Source organism: Macaca nemestrina, chromosome 17, assembly GCF_043159975.1.
Source record: "Macaca nemestrina isolate mMacNem1 chromosome 17, mMacNem.hap1, whole genome shotgun sequence".
NCBI classification, from domain to species: Eukaryota; Metazoa; Chordata; class Mammalia; order Primates; family Cercopithecidae; genus Macaca; species Macaca nemestrina.
In genome coordinates, this window is record NC_092141.1 from 10,919,131 (window position 1) to 10,939,532 (window position 20,402).

Genomic DNA, 20,402 nt, shown 5'->3' on the forward strand with positions numbered 1-20,402 from the left:
TTTGGGAGGCCGAGGTGGGTGGATCATTTGAGGTCAGGAGTTCCGGACCAGCCTGGCCAACATGGTGAAAGCCCGTCTCTACTAAAAACACAAAAATTACCTGGGCATGGTGGCAGGTGCCTGTAGTCCCAGCTACTTGGGAGGCTGAGGCAGGAGAATCGCTTGAACCCAGGAGGTAGAGATTGCAGTGAGCTGAGATCGTGCCACTGCACTCCAGCCTGGGGGACAGAGCAAGACTCCATCTCAAAAAAAAAGATTTTAATAGAAATATTAAATTTAATAATACTTAAATTCAATTTCATTAATAAAGACTTCAGGCCGGGCGCGGTGGCTCAAGCCTGTAATCCCAGCACTTTGGGAGGCCGAGACGGGCGGATCACGAGGTCAGGAGATCGAGACCATCCTGGCTAACACGGTGAAACCCCGTCTCTACTAAAAAATACAAAAAACTAGCCAGGCGAGGTGGCGGGTGCCTGTAGTCCCAGCTACTCGGAAGGCTGAGGCAGGAGAATGGCGTAAACCCGGGAGGCGGAGCTTGCAGTGAGCTGAGATCCGGCCACTGCACTCCAACCTGGGTGACAGAGTGAGACTCTGTCTCCAAAAAAAAAAAAAAAGTTGCCATCCAGATGCTTAAATATAGGACTGTCCAACAGAAATGCAATGTAGGCCACGCAAATAAAAGTAAACAGAAACAGATAAAATCAACTTAATGGTATATTTAACCCAATATAGCCAAAATACCGTTTCAACATGTAATCAATACAAAAAATATTTTACATTCTTTTGCTACCCATGTCTTTAAAATCCAGTGTATTTTACATTTAAAGCCCCCCTCATTTGGACAATAAAATTTCACTGAAAATACTGTATCTGTATTTAGGTATCATAAAATTTGCAATTGGAAAGTTAGATTCAAATACCCAAGTTGTTCTAAACACGGTAAGTTTTCTAATCATCAAGTACCCATTTTAAAATGAAAATGGAAATGAAAAAACAAAACCTCTCCTCCCTAGGGTTACTTTGGACATCCATTTGTAAAGAATGTGTATAGATTTTGACCTTATTTCTCATTTAGAAGGTACTTATATTCCCTATTTCCTTCCTGATTGGTCCCTAATTCCTTTATTCTATCCAGCTTCCCTTTCTTTCCAAGACATGCCTGCTCATTTGGTTCATCTAGAGTTCTCCTTGAGTTCACTGCACTGTGCCAGATCTGGATAACATTAGTTTAGGGCTGGGCTAGGCATGGTGGCTCACACCTGTAATCCCAGCACTTTGGGAGGCTGAGGTGGACAGGTCGCTTGAACTCAGGAGTTCAAGACCAGCCTGGGCAACTTGGCAAAACCCTGTCTCTACGAAGAATTTTAAAAAAAACTAGCCAGGCGTGGTGGTGCACACTTGTAGTCCTAGCTCTTTGGGAGGCTGAGGTAGGAGATCACCTGAGCCCCGGGAGGTCCAGACTGCAGTGGGCCATGATCATACCACTGCACTCCAGCCTGGGCAACACAGTGAGACTGTCTTAAAAAAAAGAAAGAAAGATCGAGGTATAGCCCTCTCTTGAACCTCTATTTCAGTATATTACCCAATCCCTGCTCCCCTCTATTTTAATCATGGACAGCCCTCCGTAATCTTTCCGAATACTTTATATCTTCAGAGTGTTCTTACATTATCTAGATTGATCCTTGCTACTGTATAAGTAAGTAGATGTGGCATTAATCCTATGTTATAAAGAAATATCCACTAAGAGGTTTATATATTTGCCCAAATTACATAGTTACAAAGTTGAGTTAGAACTCGTATTTTTAAACTTCTATTCTCTAGCCTTTTCCACTACATTATGACACAAGACCCTGCAGAAAGTCTTCCGAAAATATCAGACTGTCTCTGACTTGTCCCATCCAATCTTATATCAAATTATACGCACCCTTAAAAAGTTATTTGGAGTTTTAAAAAACTCTATTAGCCCAAATTACCTAAAATAAACTCCCTGGCTTGTTCCTCTAATGTTTATAAAAAATTGATTGAAAATATTCATTTTAAAAACAAAGTTCTTGAATTTATTTAAATTACTGTCTTGCAATGAGTTGGCCAGGAGGACCGCATTTCCTTGTTAATATATATGTAGACCCATGAAATAAATGGGAAAAGTGTGATTACAATGGCAATAGTCAACTGAATTCTTCCACCAACTGGAGTCCTATAAAGACACAAAAATTATTATAAATAAAAATCCAATAAAAATTACGGATTGCTTTGGAAACAAGTATAAAGACTGAATTGATAAAACACATAATTACATTTTAGTATATTATCATCTCAGTTGTTTTATTGGAATATAACTCATTGATTTATAGAAATTAATTATATATATGCTAAATATAAATCCTTGTTTATATGTGTTACAAATACCTGGTCCCACTTGATGTCTTTTGAGGAAGTCAATGATTAATTTGACAGTGTTAAAGTTGATCTTTTCCTAATGATTTTTGTGTTCTGTTTAAGAATTTCCCTCACCAAAGTCTTGAAGGTATTATATTCTCTAGAAGTTTTATTGTTTTTTATCACATATTTATTAAAGACATTTAGAGTTTGTTAAAAAATACTGCCCTGATATACACAACATTTTCTTGATAATGGTAATTAAAAACTACCCCCACCCTGCCATGTTCACACCAATATTCAATTTAGATTGGTTTAATCTTGAAGTGTAATCCAGTAAGACTGAAGACCAAACACTTCAGGTCCTGGGCATAGATAATAAAATACTCGTAAGCCCTCCAGATCCTTGGATTGATTTACATCAATAAGGGAACCAATTTTTGATGTTGTAAAAGAAATGTGTTCATCTCCAATAACGATTTCAAGCTCCTGCCAGCCCACTTGGTTGGGAGGAGGCCATAACGCATCATCCTCTTTGATAATTTCCCTGTCATAAATTATACTCTTCAGTTCCTCCATCACACTTTTATGTACATAAGCCTCTTTTCTGATCATGACATCATTCTTACAATTGCTGTTGTTGGCTTATCTTAATTTCCCGTCTGGTCAGAACTCAAACTCCAGAAACTCGTGGCTGAACTTGCCCTTGTGCCCCACGTAGTAATGTAGATAAAAGTCACTCTGGATGGCTTGCAAAAGACAACCGAGACCGAACTTCTAAGAGAAAGCCGCACCTCCACGGTCTGTGCCTGACACTCTGTTTTGCTTTTTTATGATAGATCTGTGATCCCCTTGGAATTGATTTTTATGAAAGTTGTGAAGTAGGGGTTGTTTCACTTTTTTCCAAATGGATATTGAATTTATCCAAGCCTATTTATTGAAAAGACTGCCTTAGATACCGTGAAGTACTATCTTTGTCATAAGTCTAAACTCTACATATGTATAGATCCGTTTCTAAATTCTACTGTTCTATCATTTTATTTATTCATCCTTTTGTCATTATATGTTTAGCCCTCCAATTATTTAGGTCTTCTTCAATTTCTCCCATAATGTGTTCTAGTTTTATGTGTAGAGATTTTGCATATCTCTGCTAGATTTATTCCTAGGGAGTTGATTTTCTGAATGTTTTTATAAATGTTAACTTTTTGTTTTATCACTTTCTGTTACTTGCTGAAAGAAATGCAGTTAATTCTTGTGTCCTGATCCAGTGATCATATAAAACTCACTTATTCTAGTGATTTCTTAGATTCTTTTTTATTTTCTACATATGTATTCATATCACCTACAAATCGTAAAAATTTTATTTCTTCTTGTCCAATCCTTGGGCATTTTATTTCTTTCTCTTGCCTTATTTTACCAGCTGGGACAATAGCTAGCATGGCATTGAGTACATATGGCCAACCTCATCTCATTCCTGATCTCAGAGGGAAAGTTTTCAACTGTTCACCATTAAGTCTCAGGCTTCAGTGTGGATCTCTTCTATCAGGCTAAGTTCCCTCCTATGCCCATTTTCTGAGAGCTTTTAACATGAATGGATGCTGAATTTTATGAAATGCTATTTCTGTATGAATCTACAAGATAGTTTATTTTCTTCTTTCATTCCATTAATGTGGTGGAAAACATTGGTTGGTTTTTTAAAATGTGAAACTAACTTTGCATTCCTAGAATAAACCCAACTTGGTGGTTGGGTTATATATTGCAGGATATGATTTGCTAATATGTTGTTTAGTTTTCCATCTGTGCTCATGAGTGAGACTGACATGTAATTTCATTTTTTTGTCATGTTCTTGTCAAGTTTAGGTTACCTGTCCTCATAAAATTAGTTGGAAAGTGTTTCTTCTTTTTCTGTTCTCTGGAAGTATTTATTGAAAGTTGGTATTATTTTTTTCCTTAAATATTAGGTAGACTTCTCCAGTTATGCCATCTAGGTCTAGAGTTTTCCTTTAGGAAAAATTTAAATTATGAACTCTATTTTTTTTCTTTTTTTTTTGAGATGGAGTTTCATTCTTGTTGCCCAGGCTGGAGTGCAATGGCGCGATGTTGGCTCACTGCAACCTCCACCTCCTGGGTTCAAGCGATTCTCCTGCTTCAGCCTCCTGAGTAGCTAGGATTACAGGCGCCTGCCACCACGCCTAACTCATTTTTTGTATTTTTAGTAGAGATGGGGTTTCACCATGTTAGCCAGGATGGTCTCAAACTCCTCACCTCAGGTGATCAGCCCACCTCAGCCTCCCAAAGTGCTGGGATTACAGGCGTGAGCCACTGCACCCAGCCCTATGAACTCAATTTCTTTAATAGTTATGGGACTGTTCTGAGTATTTCTTCTTGTGTAAATGTTGGTAAACTGTATTTTTTCAAGAAATTTGTCTATATTTTCAAATTTATTGGTGTAAAGTTCTTCATAATATCCACTTATGATTTTTACAATACTTATTAGATATATAGTAGTAGTCTCTTTTTTATTCCTGATATTTGTTATTTTTATTTCCTCACGCTCTTTTTTCCTTTTTGTCTTGTCAAGGCTTATCAATGTTATAAATCATTTTAGAGAATCAATATTTGGCCTTGTTAATCCTCTATTTTTATGTTGATTTTCTTATTTCACTGACTTCTGCTTTTATGTTTATTTTCTTCTTGTTTCTTTGGGGTTTAACTTGCTGTTCTTTTCCTAACTTCTTGAAATGAAAAATTCCTAACTTGCTGGAAAAAAATGTACTTATGCCTATATGTTTCCCTCTAAGCAAGATTTTTAGCTGCATCTCACACATTTTGATACGTAGTATTTACCTTATTCAGTTCAAAATATTTTCTAATTTCTGTTGTGATTTCTTCTTTGACCCAAGTGTTATTTGAAAGTGTATTTCCTAACTTCCAAATATACAGGAATTGCCTAATTATCTTTTTGTTAATGATTTTTAGTTTAATTGCACTGTGGTCAAATAACATACTCTGTAGGATTTCAGTCCTTTGAAATTTGTTGGTACTTATTTCATGGCCAAACATACAGTCTTTTTGTAAAATACTGAATGTGCACTTGAAAAGAATGTGTATCCTGCCATTCTTGGTTTATTGTGTGGTTAAAATCTTTTATATCGTTATTTTTCTTTTTTGTGTTTGTTTGTTAGTAACTGAGAGAAGTGTGTTAGTCTCCCAAGATGACTGTGGCTTTTTCCATTTTTCCTCTTAGTTCTGTCATTTTTTGTTGTATTTATTTGGTGGCTATATTATTAGGTCCATAGAAATTTAGCACTGTTATGTCTTCTTGATGAACTGAACCTTTTGTCATTGAAAAGTGTCTTCCTTCGGCATCTTAAATCTACTTTCTAACAAGTGATGTTGAGATAACCAGATAGCCACATAGAAAAATATAAAATTAGACCTGTTCTTCATACCATTACACCAGGATAAATTCTAAACAGATCAAATATTTAAATGTATAAATGAAACCATGCAGGTATTAGAAGAAAACTTAGGTAAGTTACTTTACAACCCTAGAGAGAGAAGGTTTTCCTAACTATGACTCCAAATCCAGAAGCAATAAGGAAAAGGACCGATAAATATAATTACATGAAAAAAACAACAACAAAAGACTTTTTCATGGCAAAATATACTTTGCATAAGCAAAGTTAAAGGAAAATAACACACTGCAAAGAAATATTTTCAGCTTACATCACAGATAGAGCTTCTAAAAATAGAGAAGACCAGCAACCTTAGAATCAGGTTAAACCTACGTTGCTCAGAGATATACCAAGATTTTTATAGAAAAAGAAATATAAATGGCTCTTAACCATATGAAAATGTGTTCACTTTTGCTCTTAATAAGAGAAATGCAAGGTAAAACTACCCCTTTCTCAACTATCCAATTAGTAAAAATTCAAGATTTTGATAACGTACTCTGTTGGCAAGGCTATGGGGAAACAGACACTGTTAGCCATGGCTGGTGGGGATGCAAAATGGAAGAGCCATCTGGAGGGGAATTTGGGAGTACATAGAAATATTAACTATGCAATTACACTTTGACCCAGCACCTCTCACTTCCAGGAATTCATCTCAAAGACACGCTGGTAAAAATATGTTAGATATATGCATATGGCTATTAATTGCAGCACTATTTTTCATAGCAAAAGCCTGGGTACTATCTAAATAGTAGAGGACTGGTTGATTAAGCTATGGAGCCATCAGCAGAGTAAGAAAAGTTGTTCTATACTATAGAATGATCTCTAGGATGTAGGAACTGGTAAAGCAAGTGGAATACAACTGTGTACAATACACGGCCAGTTACCTAAGATAAGCAGGAATACAACGAAGTCACACATGTGCTCCACTGAGAAATCGTGGAAGGATAAACTATAAAACTGAAAAAAGTTTCCCCCATAGGGAAAGGGAAGACATAGGGTCAGGGCGATGGAGAAGCTAGATTTCTTTTAATATATCTTATTTTATAGATTCAACTTTTGAGCCACGTAGATATTTTACATAATTATAAAATAATATCCATATATTTTCAATACAATTAGCCCTAGAAATAAATGAACCTAACTGTGTATTCACTTGGTGGCATTAGCATACAAAACAACTCCACCCAGTAATTTGAGTATACATTCCTTTAGTAGGTTATACCTTAATAACAAAAACAAAGAAAAGAACCTGTTTTTGGTAGTCATATTATTATTTTGAGTTTGCGTTTGTATTGTAGAAATCAAATGGGTGATTATATTGAGATCACTGAGACTAGAGGTTTTGCCATGATTAAAAGGAGATACAGATATAAAATATCCAATAAGGTTAATGAGAACTGGTATTTCTGAATTTTAGTAGTTAAGATAAACTCATATTTTAAGTGTACATGTGTACATGTATATATATATCTATGTATGCATATACATTTATGACATATATATAAATTCATAAACATTGCAAACACTGTTGATTCCAGGTCTGTGGCCCAAAACATGATCCTGGGTATAACATGCGCCTGGAATATCTTGTCATACCAGAAAGCAAGGAAGCTATCAAACGTTTACTAGGGTCATGTCAGAATTCAGGAGCAAACCTGAATAAGTGCCACTGGTCAAAAATGGGACAGTCTGAGCATCAATAAAGACAATAACTGTCATGGACTGAAACACATCACATATGTTTAAATCAGCCAGGCGCGGTGGCTCATGCCTGTAATCCCAGAACTTTGGGAGACCAAGGTGGGCAGATCGCCTGAGGTCAGGAGTTCGAGATCAGGCTGGCCAACATGATGAAACCCCGTCTCTACTAAAAATACAAAAATTAGCTGGGCATGGTAGTGCATGCCTGTAATCCCAGCCACTTGGGAGGCTGAGGCAGGAGAATCGCTTGAACTCAGGAAGCAGCGGTTGCAGTGAGTCGAGATCGTGCCACTGCACTCCAGCCTGGGTGACAGAGGGAGACTCTGTCTCCAAAAAAAAAAAAAAAAAAAAAAAAAAGAAAAGAAAAAGAAAAATATGATTACATTCATAACTTTTTAATGGTACTAAACAAAGAAATAAAGCAACAAAACTCGCTGGTCACCTTTGGAGGATGCCCAGGTAAGAAACAATACATTTTAAAAACTGGTAACTAGGCCGGGCACGGTGGCTCATACTTGTAATCCCAGCACTTCAGGAGGCTGAGGTGGGTGGATCACCTGAGGTCAGGAGTTCGATACCAGCCTGGCCAACATTGCCAAACCCTGCCTCTGCTAAAAATACAAAAACTAGCCAGGCATGGCGGCACACACCTGTAGTCCCAGCTACTTGGGAGGCTGAGGCAGGAGAATCGCTTGAACCCGGGAGGCGGAGTTTGCAGTTGCAGTGAGCCAAGATCTTGCCACTGCACTCCAGCCTGGGCGACAGAATGAGACTTTGTCTCAAATAAAAAGAAAACTGGTAACTAAGGGAGAGAATCAGCTGCTTTTCATTTCACTTTCTTCTGATGATCTGTACTCTACCATGGCCAAAGGATAAATAAGTGGACATTTTTCTTTATGGAAGTTTTCCAGCTAATAAACAAGTAGTGATATATTATCATTAGAATATCACAGTTTTGCAACCAAAATGAACTAATGGATTTAGGCAATACTCATCAAAGACTATTAACATCACAGATAAGCAGCTAGGTGTTAGGTATATTATGATGGAAGTACATAATGCCATTACTTAACATGAAGTAGTGAATACTTAACATGAAGTAGTCAATAATACCAGAATCTGGTCAAGCCTCTAGATCTAACCACCAATTTATAGGAAACATAAGGTGCAGAAGGACAGACATTTAAAACTCACAATACCGAAGTTATTTCTTCATTTTTTTGTATGATCATGGTAGAGTGGTTAGTTTTTAAGTGCTTATCTTTTAGAGATACATTCTGACATACAAAGGAAACAATGTGATGTCTGGGATTTATTTCAAAATACTTTAGCAAGCCAGGCACAGTGGCTCACACCTGTAATCCCGGCATTTTGGGAGGCTGAGGCAGGCGGATCACTTGAGGTCAGGAGTTCAAGACCAGCCTGGCCAACATGGTGAAACCCCGTCTCTACTTAAAACACAAAAATGAGTTGGGTGTGGTGGCATGTACCTGTAATCCCAGCTACTTGAGAGGCTCAGGCAGGAGAATCACTTGAACCTGGGAGGCAGAGGTAGCAGTGAGCCGAGATTGCGCCTCTGCACTCCAGTCTGGGCAACAGAGCGAGACCGTCTCAAAAAAAAAGAAAAAAAAAAAGTTTGGCAGTGTGGCGTGGATAAGGTTTAGATAAAACAAGACTGGATATACCAATAATCATTGAAGCTGGGTGATGAGTACATCTGATTCTCTCTGCTTTTATATATGTTTGAAAATTCCCAGTAAAAAGTTAAAATGAAAAAAATTAAAAATATTCACAAAAAGTTGTTTTTCGCCAATAATTGCCTTAAATTCTACTTTGTTGTTAAAATTGCAATACTTATTTCATTTGGCTGGTGTTTGTAATTTTTTTCATCTTTTGACTTTAAATCTTTTTATATCAGTATAGTTAAGGGTTTTCTTTTGTAAGCAGTGTAGAGCTGGGTCTTCCTTTTTTTTTTTTTTTTTTTTTTGAGATGGAGTCACGCAGGCTGGAGTGCAATACTGCTATCTCAGCTCACTGCAACCTCCGAGTCCCGGGTTCAAGCGATTCTCTTGCCTCGGCCTCCCAAGTAGCTGGGATTACAGGCAACCGCCACCACACCTGGCTAATTATTTTGTATTTTCAGTAGAGATGGGGTTTCACCATGTTGGCCAGGCTGGTCTCGAACTCCTGACCTCAGGTGATCTGCCCGCCTCAGCCTCCCAAAGTGCTGAGATTACAGGTGTGAGCCACCTTGCCCAGCCTAGAGTTGGGTTTTTAATCTTTTTATACACTTTGAAATTCTTTGACTTTTTTTTTTTTTTTTTTTTTTGAGACGGAGTCTTGCTCTGTCGCCCAGGCTGGAGTGCAGTGGCGCGATCTCGGCTCACTGCAAGCTCCGCCTCCCGGGTTCACGCCATTCTCCTGCCTCAGCCTCCCGAGTAGCTGGGACTACAGGCGCCCACAACCGCGCCCGGCTAATTTTTTTGTATTTTTAGTAGAGACGGGGTTTCACCGTGGTCTCGATCTCCTGACCTTGTGATCCGCCCGCCTCGGCCTCCCAAAGTGCTGGGATTACAGGCGTGAGCCACCGCACCCAGCAATTCTTTGACTCTTAACTGAAATCTTTACCTTTACATTTAATGTAATTTCTGATATCTTTGCATTTAAATCTGTATCTTAACACACACTTCCTATTTGTCCCATTGTTTCTGTTTCCCCTTCCCCTTCTCCTGCCTTCTGTACTCATTTTGATGCTCAGTGGTTACCCTAACAATTACAACATGAATCCTTGACTTATCAAAATCTAATATAAATGGATACTTTTACCTCATCTCACACAATTAAAGGACCTTCGAAGGCTTAAACTCCATTTACTCTTTTCCAGCTTTTATGCCACTGTTGTCGTGTATTTCTATCCTGTATATGTTTAATTAGTTAATATTCATTGATATGTACACATGCATTTATATTGTCTTTGCTCTTCATTCTTTCCTGAATCTCTAAGTTTCCTCCTGAGATCATTTTCCTTCACCCTGAAGAACACCCTAGACTGACAACTGCCCATGACTACACTGGGCCTTGTAGAAAACTACGGTTTTTGTGGACAAGAGTGACCATGACACTGTAAATCAACTATTATTAACTTCCCTTAAGAAAAGGGAAGATTTCTTTCAAAAGATTCCTGTTTTTACTTGTATGGCAGTATTTTCACTTACTACCTGATTTTATCAGACTTGAAGATATGATTCCTTTTTTTTTTTTTCCTTTGAGACACAGTCTTGCTCTGTCACCCAGGCCAGAGTACAGTGGCGTGATTAAGGCTCACTGCAACCTCTGTCTCCCGGGTTCAAGTGATTCTCCTGCCTCAGCCTCCTGAGTAGCTGGGACTACAGGCGCCCGCCACCACGCCGGGCTAATTTTTTATATTTTAGTAGAGACGGGGTTTCACCACGTTGGTCAGGATGGTCTCGATCTCCTGACCTCATCATCTGTCCACCTCGGCCTCCCAAAGTGAAGATGTGATTTTAACTAATGAGTTGAATACTTACTTTGAGGAACTGCGGCACAGGATAATCCATGCTGTAATAATCACCAGACCACACAGCTCCCTATAAAAGGGCGTACATTTCAGATTTTGGAAGTGGCTACAAGTGAGATGGATATCATCACATTCTCTCCAGGACCACCTGATAGCGCATTCTGATCAAGTGACTCTCCCTCAAGATCTATGGCATCGATGGAATATTTTCAAGTCTGACCATGATTCATACATTACTTTTTTCAGATAATTTAAAGCCTTGTATGAAAATACATTTCATCTTAAAAGGCAGATATGAGATCCCTGACTGTGCCCTGATTTATAAGTGGATCCCCCCAAAATGAAATGAATATTTTAAAAAATCCACAGATATATCACTTTTTTCAGGTCGCTGGAAGAAACAGTGCAACGAAGAAAATCCAGATTTGATCAGTCAATACTTTTACATTTTTTTTTTTTCTGAGACGGAGTCTCGCTCTGTTGCCCAGGCTGGAGTGCAATGGCGCGATCTCGGCTCACTGCAAGCTCCGCCCCCCCCCGGGTTCACGCCATTCTCCTGCCTCAGGCTCCTGAGTAGCTGGGACTCCAGGCCCCTGCCACCAGGCCCAGCTAATTTTTTGTATTTTTAGTAGAGATGGGGTTTCACCGTGTTAGCCAGGATGGTCTTGATCTCCTGACCTCGTGATCCGCCAGCCTCGGCCTCCCAAAGTGCTGGGATTATAGGCGTGAGCCACCGCGCCTGGCCAATACTTTTACATTTTTAAAGAGGCTTCAGTGTGAGGCAGAATGAGCCCAAACCAATACGTAATCTGTGTATATACTATAAGAGATTGGGTCATTTCTTAGGGGAGAGGAATGATTTGTAGTACAAATCAGACTAATAATTTGGAGGTGGGTATATGCTTCTATATATATGTATTAGACACACATATCTTTTATGTAGAATAAAAAACAATCACTTCAGCCATAGTACCACTAGAAGCCCCACCCTGAGTTCACTATAACCCATGCTGGAAGTGATTTAACCCATTTGGTCTACATTCTCATCTACAGACCCAACCTATAGATTGGCCCTCCAGTGTTCTGAAGATTGGGGGTTATAACAAAGCAGCACCTTTTCAGTGATGTTTAACTTACAGGTCTATGAATTTTGTTGTTGGCAGATGTCAGCAGGAGTAGAAAAGAAAGGAAAGGCTCTATTAATAAGTCCTCGGAGACAAGGGTGGGAGGAAGCAAAGGAAGAAGTGATAACGTAGGAGCAAGTGGTCATGACAAGGAAATGATACAAGACATACCAGGGCAAGCCTAACAGGTTGACTTAAAGTTTTGTTCTCTAGGCTGGGCACGGTGGCTCATGCCTGTAATCCCAGCACTTTGGGAGGCCAAGGAGGGTGGATCATGAGGTCAGAAGTTCAAGACCAGCCTGACCAACATGATGAAACCCTGTATCTACTAAAGATACAAAAATTAGCTGGCCGTGGTGGCGCACTCCTGTAATCCCAGCTACTCAGGAGGCTGAGGCAGAAGAATAGCTTGAACCTGAGAGACAGATGTTGCAGTGAGCAGAGATCATGCCACTGCACTCCAGCCTGGGCGACAGAGCAAGTCTCCGTTTAAAAAAAAAAAAGTAATGACCTCTGGGATAGCTGATCACACTCGTAGATAAGATTCTGCCTTAAACCAGAACTGAATCAGAGGCTGACAGAGTTATCATCATATTAGATCAGACTGAGTATTACTGTATAATACCCTTGCTAGTTACAAGGGGGCCAAAGTCCAACGGCCTGACAGTAATATAATATAATATGTAATGACTGCCAGTGGCAGTGATAATGAAGTCTGATAGATGGGGCTGGGTTTGAATCCCGGCTCCATTATTTCCTCAATTTCATCAGCTTATAAAAAAGAATACCTTCCCTGCTCCGCAGGGTACACTGGGGGAATTGAGTTACCATTGTGCTCAGATGGGGTGTTGCAAACAAGATTCCTCAGTTCCAGCCCACAGTTCTATCCCTCCACAGGGCAAACATCACCGCTCACCTGCCTTCTTCCTCATGTAAGATGTTCTGTTGTGTATGACGCAAGAGGTAGTACGCCAAGCCAACAGCCCACACCATACAAAAGAGTATGTGTATTGCAGAGATACTTTTCCAAATAACATTACCTAAAAATAGACATCCTGATGTTGTTAATCGTGGAACCACAGCCCACAGAAAATATATGATCTTTTTGTATGTTTTGCCATAGTCTGCTTTCAAAAAAGACATTCAGACCCCCTCACCCCCATCGCCCTTTTTTTTTTTTTTTTTAGGACAACACAGAGGTCATAGCACTGATTATAAACTTCAGTAGCCATTTCTTGTTTGGGTTGCTCAGCAGCTCCCCTTCCTAAGACGATTACCCTTATTTTCTTTGGGGATCCACCATGTCCACACTCCCAGTCCATGTTTCCCAGCAAACTGGACTTTGGCTAGGTCAATCAATGCATGTTATCTCCTCAGCCACAGTGATTTGGATCAGCACAAACGGACAAGCAGTCAGAGCCAGCGACTGCATTCTGAGACTTTGGTAGAGTGAAGAAACACAGTCCATATTCCACTGGACGTGGTATCGTGAAGATGTGAACAGGGGCTGCAGGGCCACTGTGTGGAGCCCAAGAGTGAAGTTAGCATGACAGACGGTGGAACTGAGAGGTGGAGAGAAGTTAAAAGTTCCGAGTCCACCAGCCTAAAGCCAGCACCACCCCTCACCTTTTTCAGTAAACTGGACCAATGCCTTTTCTTCTTAGCTCATAGCACATTTGAGTTCTTTTTCTAGCTTGTATCTAAAGAGGCCCTAACTGATCTACCTTAAAGATGCAGATGGAATTCTAGCTCCGTACATCTCCATACAGGGAGCCCAGGCATCTAGGGAATTAGAATTTTCCCCACCAAGGTGAGACTCATTAGTCTTTATTCTAAGGCCCCTGAGAACATTTGAGCCCCACTAGGAGAAATGATTTTAAAGAAAGTGAAGAAGAATCTGTCCTGTCACTTTGGTAAAACAGAAGACGCTGTTTTATAGCAGATCCTTCTGACATTTTCCTGGAGATGGGTAAAGATGATTAGAATTAGCCCCTCTTATTATCAGAAATGAGAAGAAAGGTCTAGAGAGCCCCGTTTTACTTCTGGGAGTTGGGCAGATAGACCCTCGTTATTATGAGGAAATCCGATTTGCTGTCTCTCCATTTAGAATGCAAGGCTTATACCTGTGACTTGAGGGTTAAGTCCAACAAGCAGGGTCAGTACTGCAGGGATTGTGTATACCACCTGTTAGCAAAAAAGGGAGGAAATTACGTGAGTGAAGATGTATGCCCAATATATGAGATGTTCAGAGATATGTAGGAAGTAAAGAAAGATGAGATCAGTGGCTGTTGTTCTCCATGATTTGCCTCTAGTTTCAATGGAGATTGACAAAGTGGTAGACTCTGCTTTTGTGGCACTTACCATGCCTGCCTGCAATTTTATCTACCTTCCTCCTAGACTATAGGCTATTCGAGAAGCTCATTTACCTTTGAGCTCTGGCACTGAGCATAGGGTTTGGGTCTTAAGACACACTGACTTTCCAGTCTCTCTCTCCCAAGCAACTTTCATGCCCAAATGGCCTTTCCCCACTTGCATAAAAGAAAATGTTCTTTGAAAAGCAGGGCAGGAGCAGCCACGATGCTAGATGGCCCTGCTGGTTTGGACCCAATGGACCATCCAGGCCAGTGCTGCATCTCTTTGAGACCACAGAAAGTTTTCTAATAATGCATTCACAATCAACTGTGCCCAGTAATAAGGTCAGGGTCTTCATTTTGGAAACTGCTGGTAAGTTGTTTGGAAATGAGAAGTCTGGCCCTAAGGAGGCCCTATTCCTAAGCCTCGTTCAGAGCAAGCAGGCTCTAGCCAAACTTACTATTGGTGTGCATGTGTTGTTGGCGGGGAGCAAATAGGATGGGTGGGTTTCTAAGAAGGATGGGGACTTTCTGAGCAATGTAGCCATTTAATCACATCAATTTCTGTGCTTATGTCAGAAGAAGACGTTAAGGCAGGTGCCAGGGGTCCATGCGGGAGGCAGTGGAGGGCTGAACTGTGAATGAGGGAGGATGTCTATGGGGACATGGGGTCTATTCTTCCTATTATATCATCTGAGCATGAGTGAAAGGTAAAATGTGCAGGTACTACGTAGATAAGCAATTAGACCTATATTGTTTAATTATTTTATTTATTTATTTTTTTGAGATGGAGTTTCGCTCTTGTTGCCCGGGCTGGAGTGCAATGGCGCGATCTCGGCTCATGGCAACCTCTGCCTCCTGGGTTCAAGCAATTCTCCTGTCTCAGCCTCCCAAGTAGCCTGGATTACAGGCATGCGCCACCACCCCCGCCTAATTTTGTATTTTTTTAAGTACAGTCGGGGTTTCTCCATGTTGGTCAGGCTGGTCTCAAACTCCCGACCTCAGGTGATCCATCCACCTCAGCCTACCAAAGTGCTGGGATTACAGGCATGAGCCACCGTGCCCGGCCTAATTAATTTTTTAGAGATGAGGGTCTCGCTATGTTGCACAGGCTGGCCTCGAGCTCCTGGGCTTGAGCGATCCTCCTGCCTCAGCCTCCTGAGTAACTGGGACTACAGGTGCATGCCATCATGCCCGGCTCAAATTTATTTTGTGTTTCAAGGGGCTCTCCAAGGCAGTGGTAAAGAACAGAGGGATGTTAAAGATGACTGAGATTCTAAACAAGGACGACTCAAAGAATGATTCTGCTGATAACAGAAATGGGTGAGTCAGGAGAAGTAGATTTTGGAGGGAAAGATGCTAGGTAGGTCCTTGGGCATATCTGAGGAGCAGTGTGACATGCAGGTGAATATACACAGCAGTCTTTTGGAAATTCACCATGCAGCTGGATGCCTGAGACTTGTCTTCAGGGAAATAATATTTGGAATTCAAGATGTGGACCAGGGTGCCAAGGCAAAGGCAGTTTGATTTGATTCAGAGGCATAGTGATCTGGATAGTAAATATCAGAATGTGGTTTTATTGCACTAAAAAAACAAAACCGAGATAGAATTTTGTGTTATAATTCCAAATACCATCATCCTTGTTGCTCCTCTGTCAGTATTATTCTAAAGTCTAAGAATCATCCCCTTGGTGATACTGTACAGTCTTGTGTATCTATATTGAGAGAAACTGGGCAAAATTCAGATATTTTGGAAGATAAAAGATAGAACCGGGCACGGTGGCTCACGCCTGTAATCCCAGCACTTTGGGAAGCTGAGGCAGGTGGATCACCTGAGGTCGAGAGTTCAAGACCAGCCTGACCACCATGGAGAAACCCCGTCTCTACTAAAAATACAAAATTAGCCGGGCATGGTGGCGCATGCCTGTAATCCCAGTTACTCAGGAGGCTGAGGCAGGAGAATCACTTGAACCGGGAGGCGGAGGTTGCGGTGAGCCGAGGTCGCGCCATTGCACTCCAGCCTGGGCAACAAGAGCGAAACTCCGTCTCAAAAAACAAACAAACAAACAAAAGATATTTAGAAGATGTATGGGACAATGTCCCCCTCCTCCAAATGGTTCAAATCAGAGCATTGCTTATATGAAGACTGTAGGTTTTACAGGATTTAATACTTTCTTTTTTTTTTTTTTGAGATGGAGTTTCAGTGGCACCATCTCAGCACACCGCAACCTCTGCCTCCTGGGTTCAAGCGATTCTCCTGCTTCAGCCTCCCAAGTAGCAGGGGACTACAGGAGCATGCCACCACGCCCGGCTAATATTTGTATTTTTTGGTGGAGATGGGGTTTCACCATGTTGCCCAGGCTGGTCTCAAACTCCTGATCTCAAGTGATCCACCCGCCTCAGCCTCCCAGAGTGCTGAGATTACAAGCGTGAGCCACCTTGCCCAGCCAGGAGTTAATACTTTCTAGAAATGTTAAGTCACTGGATTAGCAGAATCACAGAACTTAAGCCTGCTATTTCCCAGTCAAAGGTTTGCATTGAGTCTCTGGCTAGAAACCGAAAGGAATGGTTCAACTGGTCTTGAGAGGCCTACTCTAGGTCCTCAAGAAAGTGTCCTCAGTTGGGCCATCTAACCAAAGGGAATACTGCAGAAAGACCTGTTTCCAGAAAGTTCGAAATTCATACACACATTACATTAGAACTCTGATCCTGTCTACTAATATTTTAGGAAAAAGAGCTTACCAAGGGTTTGATTTTTAAGTTTCTAAGAAAATTAAGCAGGGAGGAGGGGTAAAGACAAAACCGTGTGTTTTGTGCCATTCCCCAATTCTTCCAAACGGAGGAAATCCTGGAAGCGGCTCATACTCACCACCCACAGCTCTGCATCTGGATCATTTACCTGGAACGTCGGAATACAGAAGTGTTAGCAGACATCCTGTGCTGTTCCATTCCTTTTAAATTCATTTGTTAAGTACTTTTTAAAATTAATGTGTTAAGTGCCAGACACTGCAATAGGCGTCGAGGATACAAAATCTGAACAGGATATAATCCAGCAGATGAGGGTGGGTGACGACGGTATTTGTGACTGACACAACAGATGTTTTTAACAGGCATCCATACATTTTTGAAAAGCCTTCACAGGGGCTCTGGAGAGGACTCACCAAACCGGGAATGGGTATTTTAAGGGCCCTCCACCCCCACCCCCCACCAGTCTCAAGAAATGAGGGAAATTACTATGAAGGGGGTCCCCAAGCCGACTAGAAAGTTTAATGATGCTATAAAGGGTTTTGTTCTGCTTCATCTCCTAAGCCCTGAGATGTGTCCAGTGTCGTCCGCGGACTGGACGTTAAGGCAGGGGCCAGGGCCGCTTCTGCTGAAGTCCCCTGGGAAGTTCCACGCGCGGAACCAGCCCCTTCCAGGGTATGAGCCCGGGTGTGGGACTCGCTTCCATGAACATATCCACGTCTCTTAGACGGGGGAGAAAGTGGGGGCTTCCCTAGCAGAAACCCCAAGTGCCGTCCTCCCCATGAACTGTGCGCCCCTGCGACTCTGCGGGCTAGTCAGTTACACGACCCGCCACGCCAGGGGGCGGAGCTGGGAGCCGGGCGGGTCCCCCTCCCACCGCGGCCGCCTGACCTGCACGAAGGCCGCCATTGCGAAGAAGGCGGCCATGAGCCCGTTGCAGGCCCGCCACAGGGAAGGCGCCATGGCTCGGGGAGCGCGGCGGCGCGGGGCGGCGACTCCTGCCTGGTACGGACCGGCTCCCTCCTTCCGCGGAGGGACCGAGACCCCGCCCCGGTTTCGGTCCCCTGGGGACACTGCCTTGGCAGTCGCTCGGCGCCGGGGGCGGGGAGGGAAGGGCGTGGCTGGAGCCAGTACTCGGCGTCCCATTCAGCCCGCCCCGAACGCCGCGGGGTGGAGGCGGCGCCGTCCCGGTTTCGCGGATGGGAAAGCGAGTCCCACCCGGAGCGCAGGTCTCGGTGGTGGACAGAACTCGAATTTGAACCCAAGTAGGTTCAACTCCAAATCCTGTTTTCACTAAAGCTACCTTCCTCATATTAAAAAAAAAAAAAAAAAAAAGAAGAAGAAGGAAAAAAGGAAGGCAGGCAGGCGGGAGGGAGGGGAGAGAGGTAGAAAGAGAAAGAAAGAAAGAGAGAGAGAGAGAGAGAGAGAGAGAGAGAGAGAGAGAGAGAGACAGAGAGCCGGGCGCAGTGACCCACGCGAAAGAAAGAAAGGGTCGGGCGCAGTGGCTCACACCTGTAATCCCAGCACTGTGGGAGGCCGAGGTGGGCGGATCACCTGAGGTCAGGAGTTCGAGACCAGTCTGGCCAACATGGTGAAACCCCGTTTCTACTAAAAATACAACAAAATTAGTCGGGCGTGGTGGCGGGAGCCTGTAATCCCAGCTACTCAGGAGGCTGAGGCGGGAGAATTGCTTGAACCCGGGAGGCGGAGGTTGCAGTTAGCCCAGATTGTGTGCCACCGCACTCTAGCCTGGGCGACAGAGTGAGACTCCTCAAAAAAAAAAAAAAAAAAAAAAAAAAAAGGTTTTTACAAAAATAAGAAAGAGAAAGAAAAAGAGGGGTGTGTGTGTGTGTGTGTGTGTGTGTGTGTGTGTGTTCTGTTTAGTATTTATGCATTTCCTTCCAAAGCTCAGGAAATTTCAAATCCCTGTAAGCGTTATGGTAATTTCTAGAGTGACGACAGTTATATTAACATCTTATACGGCTCACAGCTTTTCCGCAGACAAGCTCATTTATCTTCATGGGCTTTTATTATAAAAGATATTTACATATTATACATATTTACAATTCTCTCCCGCCACCAAAACCAACAACATTTCCAAAATTGCTCATGAATTTCTTATGAACCAAAGACACTGAAATATTCACTGTTCTCCCCTAGTCTGTCGTGTCTTTTTCTGTTTTGTAATTCGCCCTTCTGCTTAGTTCCTCCCCGGTCTCATTTACACATCCATAGGCCTCATTTCTGCTGTTTTAAAGAGTCTTTATCGCTTCAAATCAGGAGCTTCTGTGCCTGTCCCCTTTCCTTTGAGCTAAATCTCCTCAAACTGTCTAGTTTTTTTTTTTCTTTTTTTTCTTTCCCTCTGAATTTCATTCTTTTCACGAAACACTTATTTCAGGAATGTGGTCTGCTCTGTGCCTGGTGCTGGGACCATGAAGGTCAGGTGCTGGGACCAGGCAGGGAGCCTGGTGGCTGGCGGGGAGTGGGCACCCGTGTTTGCAGAGGTGGGGTGGGGACAGCGGGGACCAGCACTGGGTGGAGTACCACCACTAAATCAGCCCTGGGATTGGAAACAAACCAAGACTACTCTCACTGTCCTTTTCCTTACATAAAAGAAAAAAATGAAAGCTGCATTCCCCCTGCACCCCCAATTCGTATGCTAAAGGCCCTAACCCCCAATGCCTCAAAATGGGACTGTATTTGGAGACAGGGACTTGATAGAGATGATTAAGTTAAAATGAGGTTATTAGGGTGGGCCCTAATCCAATATAACTAGTGTCCTGATATGAAGAGGGGACAGTTACAGAGGGAAGACCACATGGGCACACAGGGAGAAAATGGCTGGCTGCAAGCCAAGGGGAGAGGCCTCATGAGAAACCAACCCTACCGACATCCTGAATTTGGACTTCCAGCTCCAGAACTGTAAGAAAATATATTTCCATTGTTTAAGCCACCTAGTCTATGGTACTTTTTTGGGGCAGTCCTAGCAAATTAATACAGGGAATGATTATAATATCCACAAGGAGACAATGGCATGGAAGTACTTTTAAGCTCTTGAATGCCATACAACCACCATGAAGTTGTACAGTTTTCACTGTTGTCTGGGA

At 42.1% G+C, this 20,402-nt stretch overlaps 1 protein-coding gene, 1 long non-coding RNA gene and 1 pseudogene across 9 annotated transcripts in view; 1 reads left to right on the plus strand and 2 right to left on the minus strand.

Annotated features, from left to right (window-relative positions):
* Nucleotides 1-701: 701 nt before the first annotated feature.
* Nucleotides 702-18,446, minus strand: LOC105473561 (transmembrane protein 220). Of its 4 annotated transcripts, none has more exons than XM_071082349.1 (6): nt 18,187-18,443; nt 17,420-17,449; nt 14,324-14,384; nt 13,117-13,240; nt 11,087-11,182; nt 702-2,197 (listed from the first exon to the last, which is right to left on the minus strand). In XM_071082349.1, the coding sequence occupies exons 1-6, from the start codon at nt 18,439-18,441 to the stop codon at nt 2,062-2,064; spliced, it is 702 nt and encodes a 233-aa protein (XP_070938450.1). In that variant the 5' UTR covers nt 18,442-18,443; the 3' UTR covers nt 702-2,061. The 4 variants fall into 4 exon arrangements, with proteins under 4 accessions (XP_070938450.1, XP_011725679.2, XP_070938451.1 ...); XM_011727377.3 differs by having other exon boundaries at nt 11,087-11,146; nt 18,187-18,435; XM_071082350.1 differs by lacking the exon at nt 17,420-17,449 and having other exon boundaries at nt 18,187-18,446.
* Nucleotides 2,205-9,860, minus strand: LOC105473715 (protein mago nashi homolog pseudogene; annotated as a pseudogene).
* The window catches only part of LOC105473565 (uncharacterized), a 316,160-nt gene continuing 313,659 nt past the window's right edge, over nt 17,902-20,402 (plus strand). For 4 of the 5 annotated variants that reach the window (XR_011615374.1, XR_011615372.1, XR_011615373.1 and 1 more), the window contains exon 1: nt 18,186-18,300. This is a non-coding gene — a long non-coding RNA (uncharacterized lncRNA). Of the gene's footprint in view, nt 17,971-18,185; nt 18,301-20,402 lie in introns of those variants that run through there. The other variant, XR_011615375.1, reaches the window with a different exon arrangement.

Excerpts from the sequence above, each read along its gene's own strand:
- LOC105473561 (XM_071082349.1), bottom strand. The coding sequence starts at position 18,441 with ATGGGACGCCGAGTACTGGCTCCAGCCACGCCCTTCCCTCCCCGCCCC. Across the intron at positions 17,450-18,186 it reads CAATGGCGGCCTTCGTGCAG|GTAAATGATCCAGATGCAGA; the intron begins GTCAGGCGGCCG and ends CCGACGTTCCAG. Across the intron at positions 2,198-11,086 it reads CTGTGCCGCAGTTCCTCAAA|GACTCCAGTTGGTGGAAGAA; the intron begins GTAAGTATTCAA and ends GTGTCTTTATAG.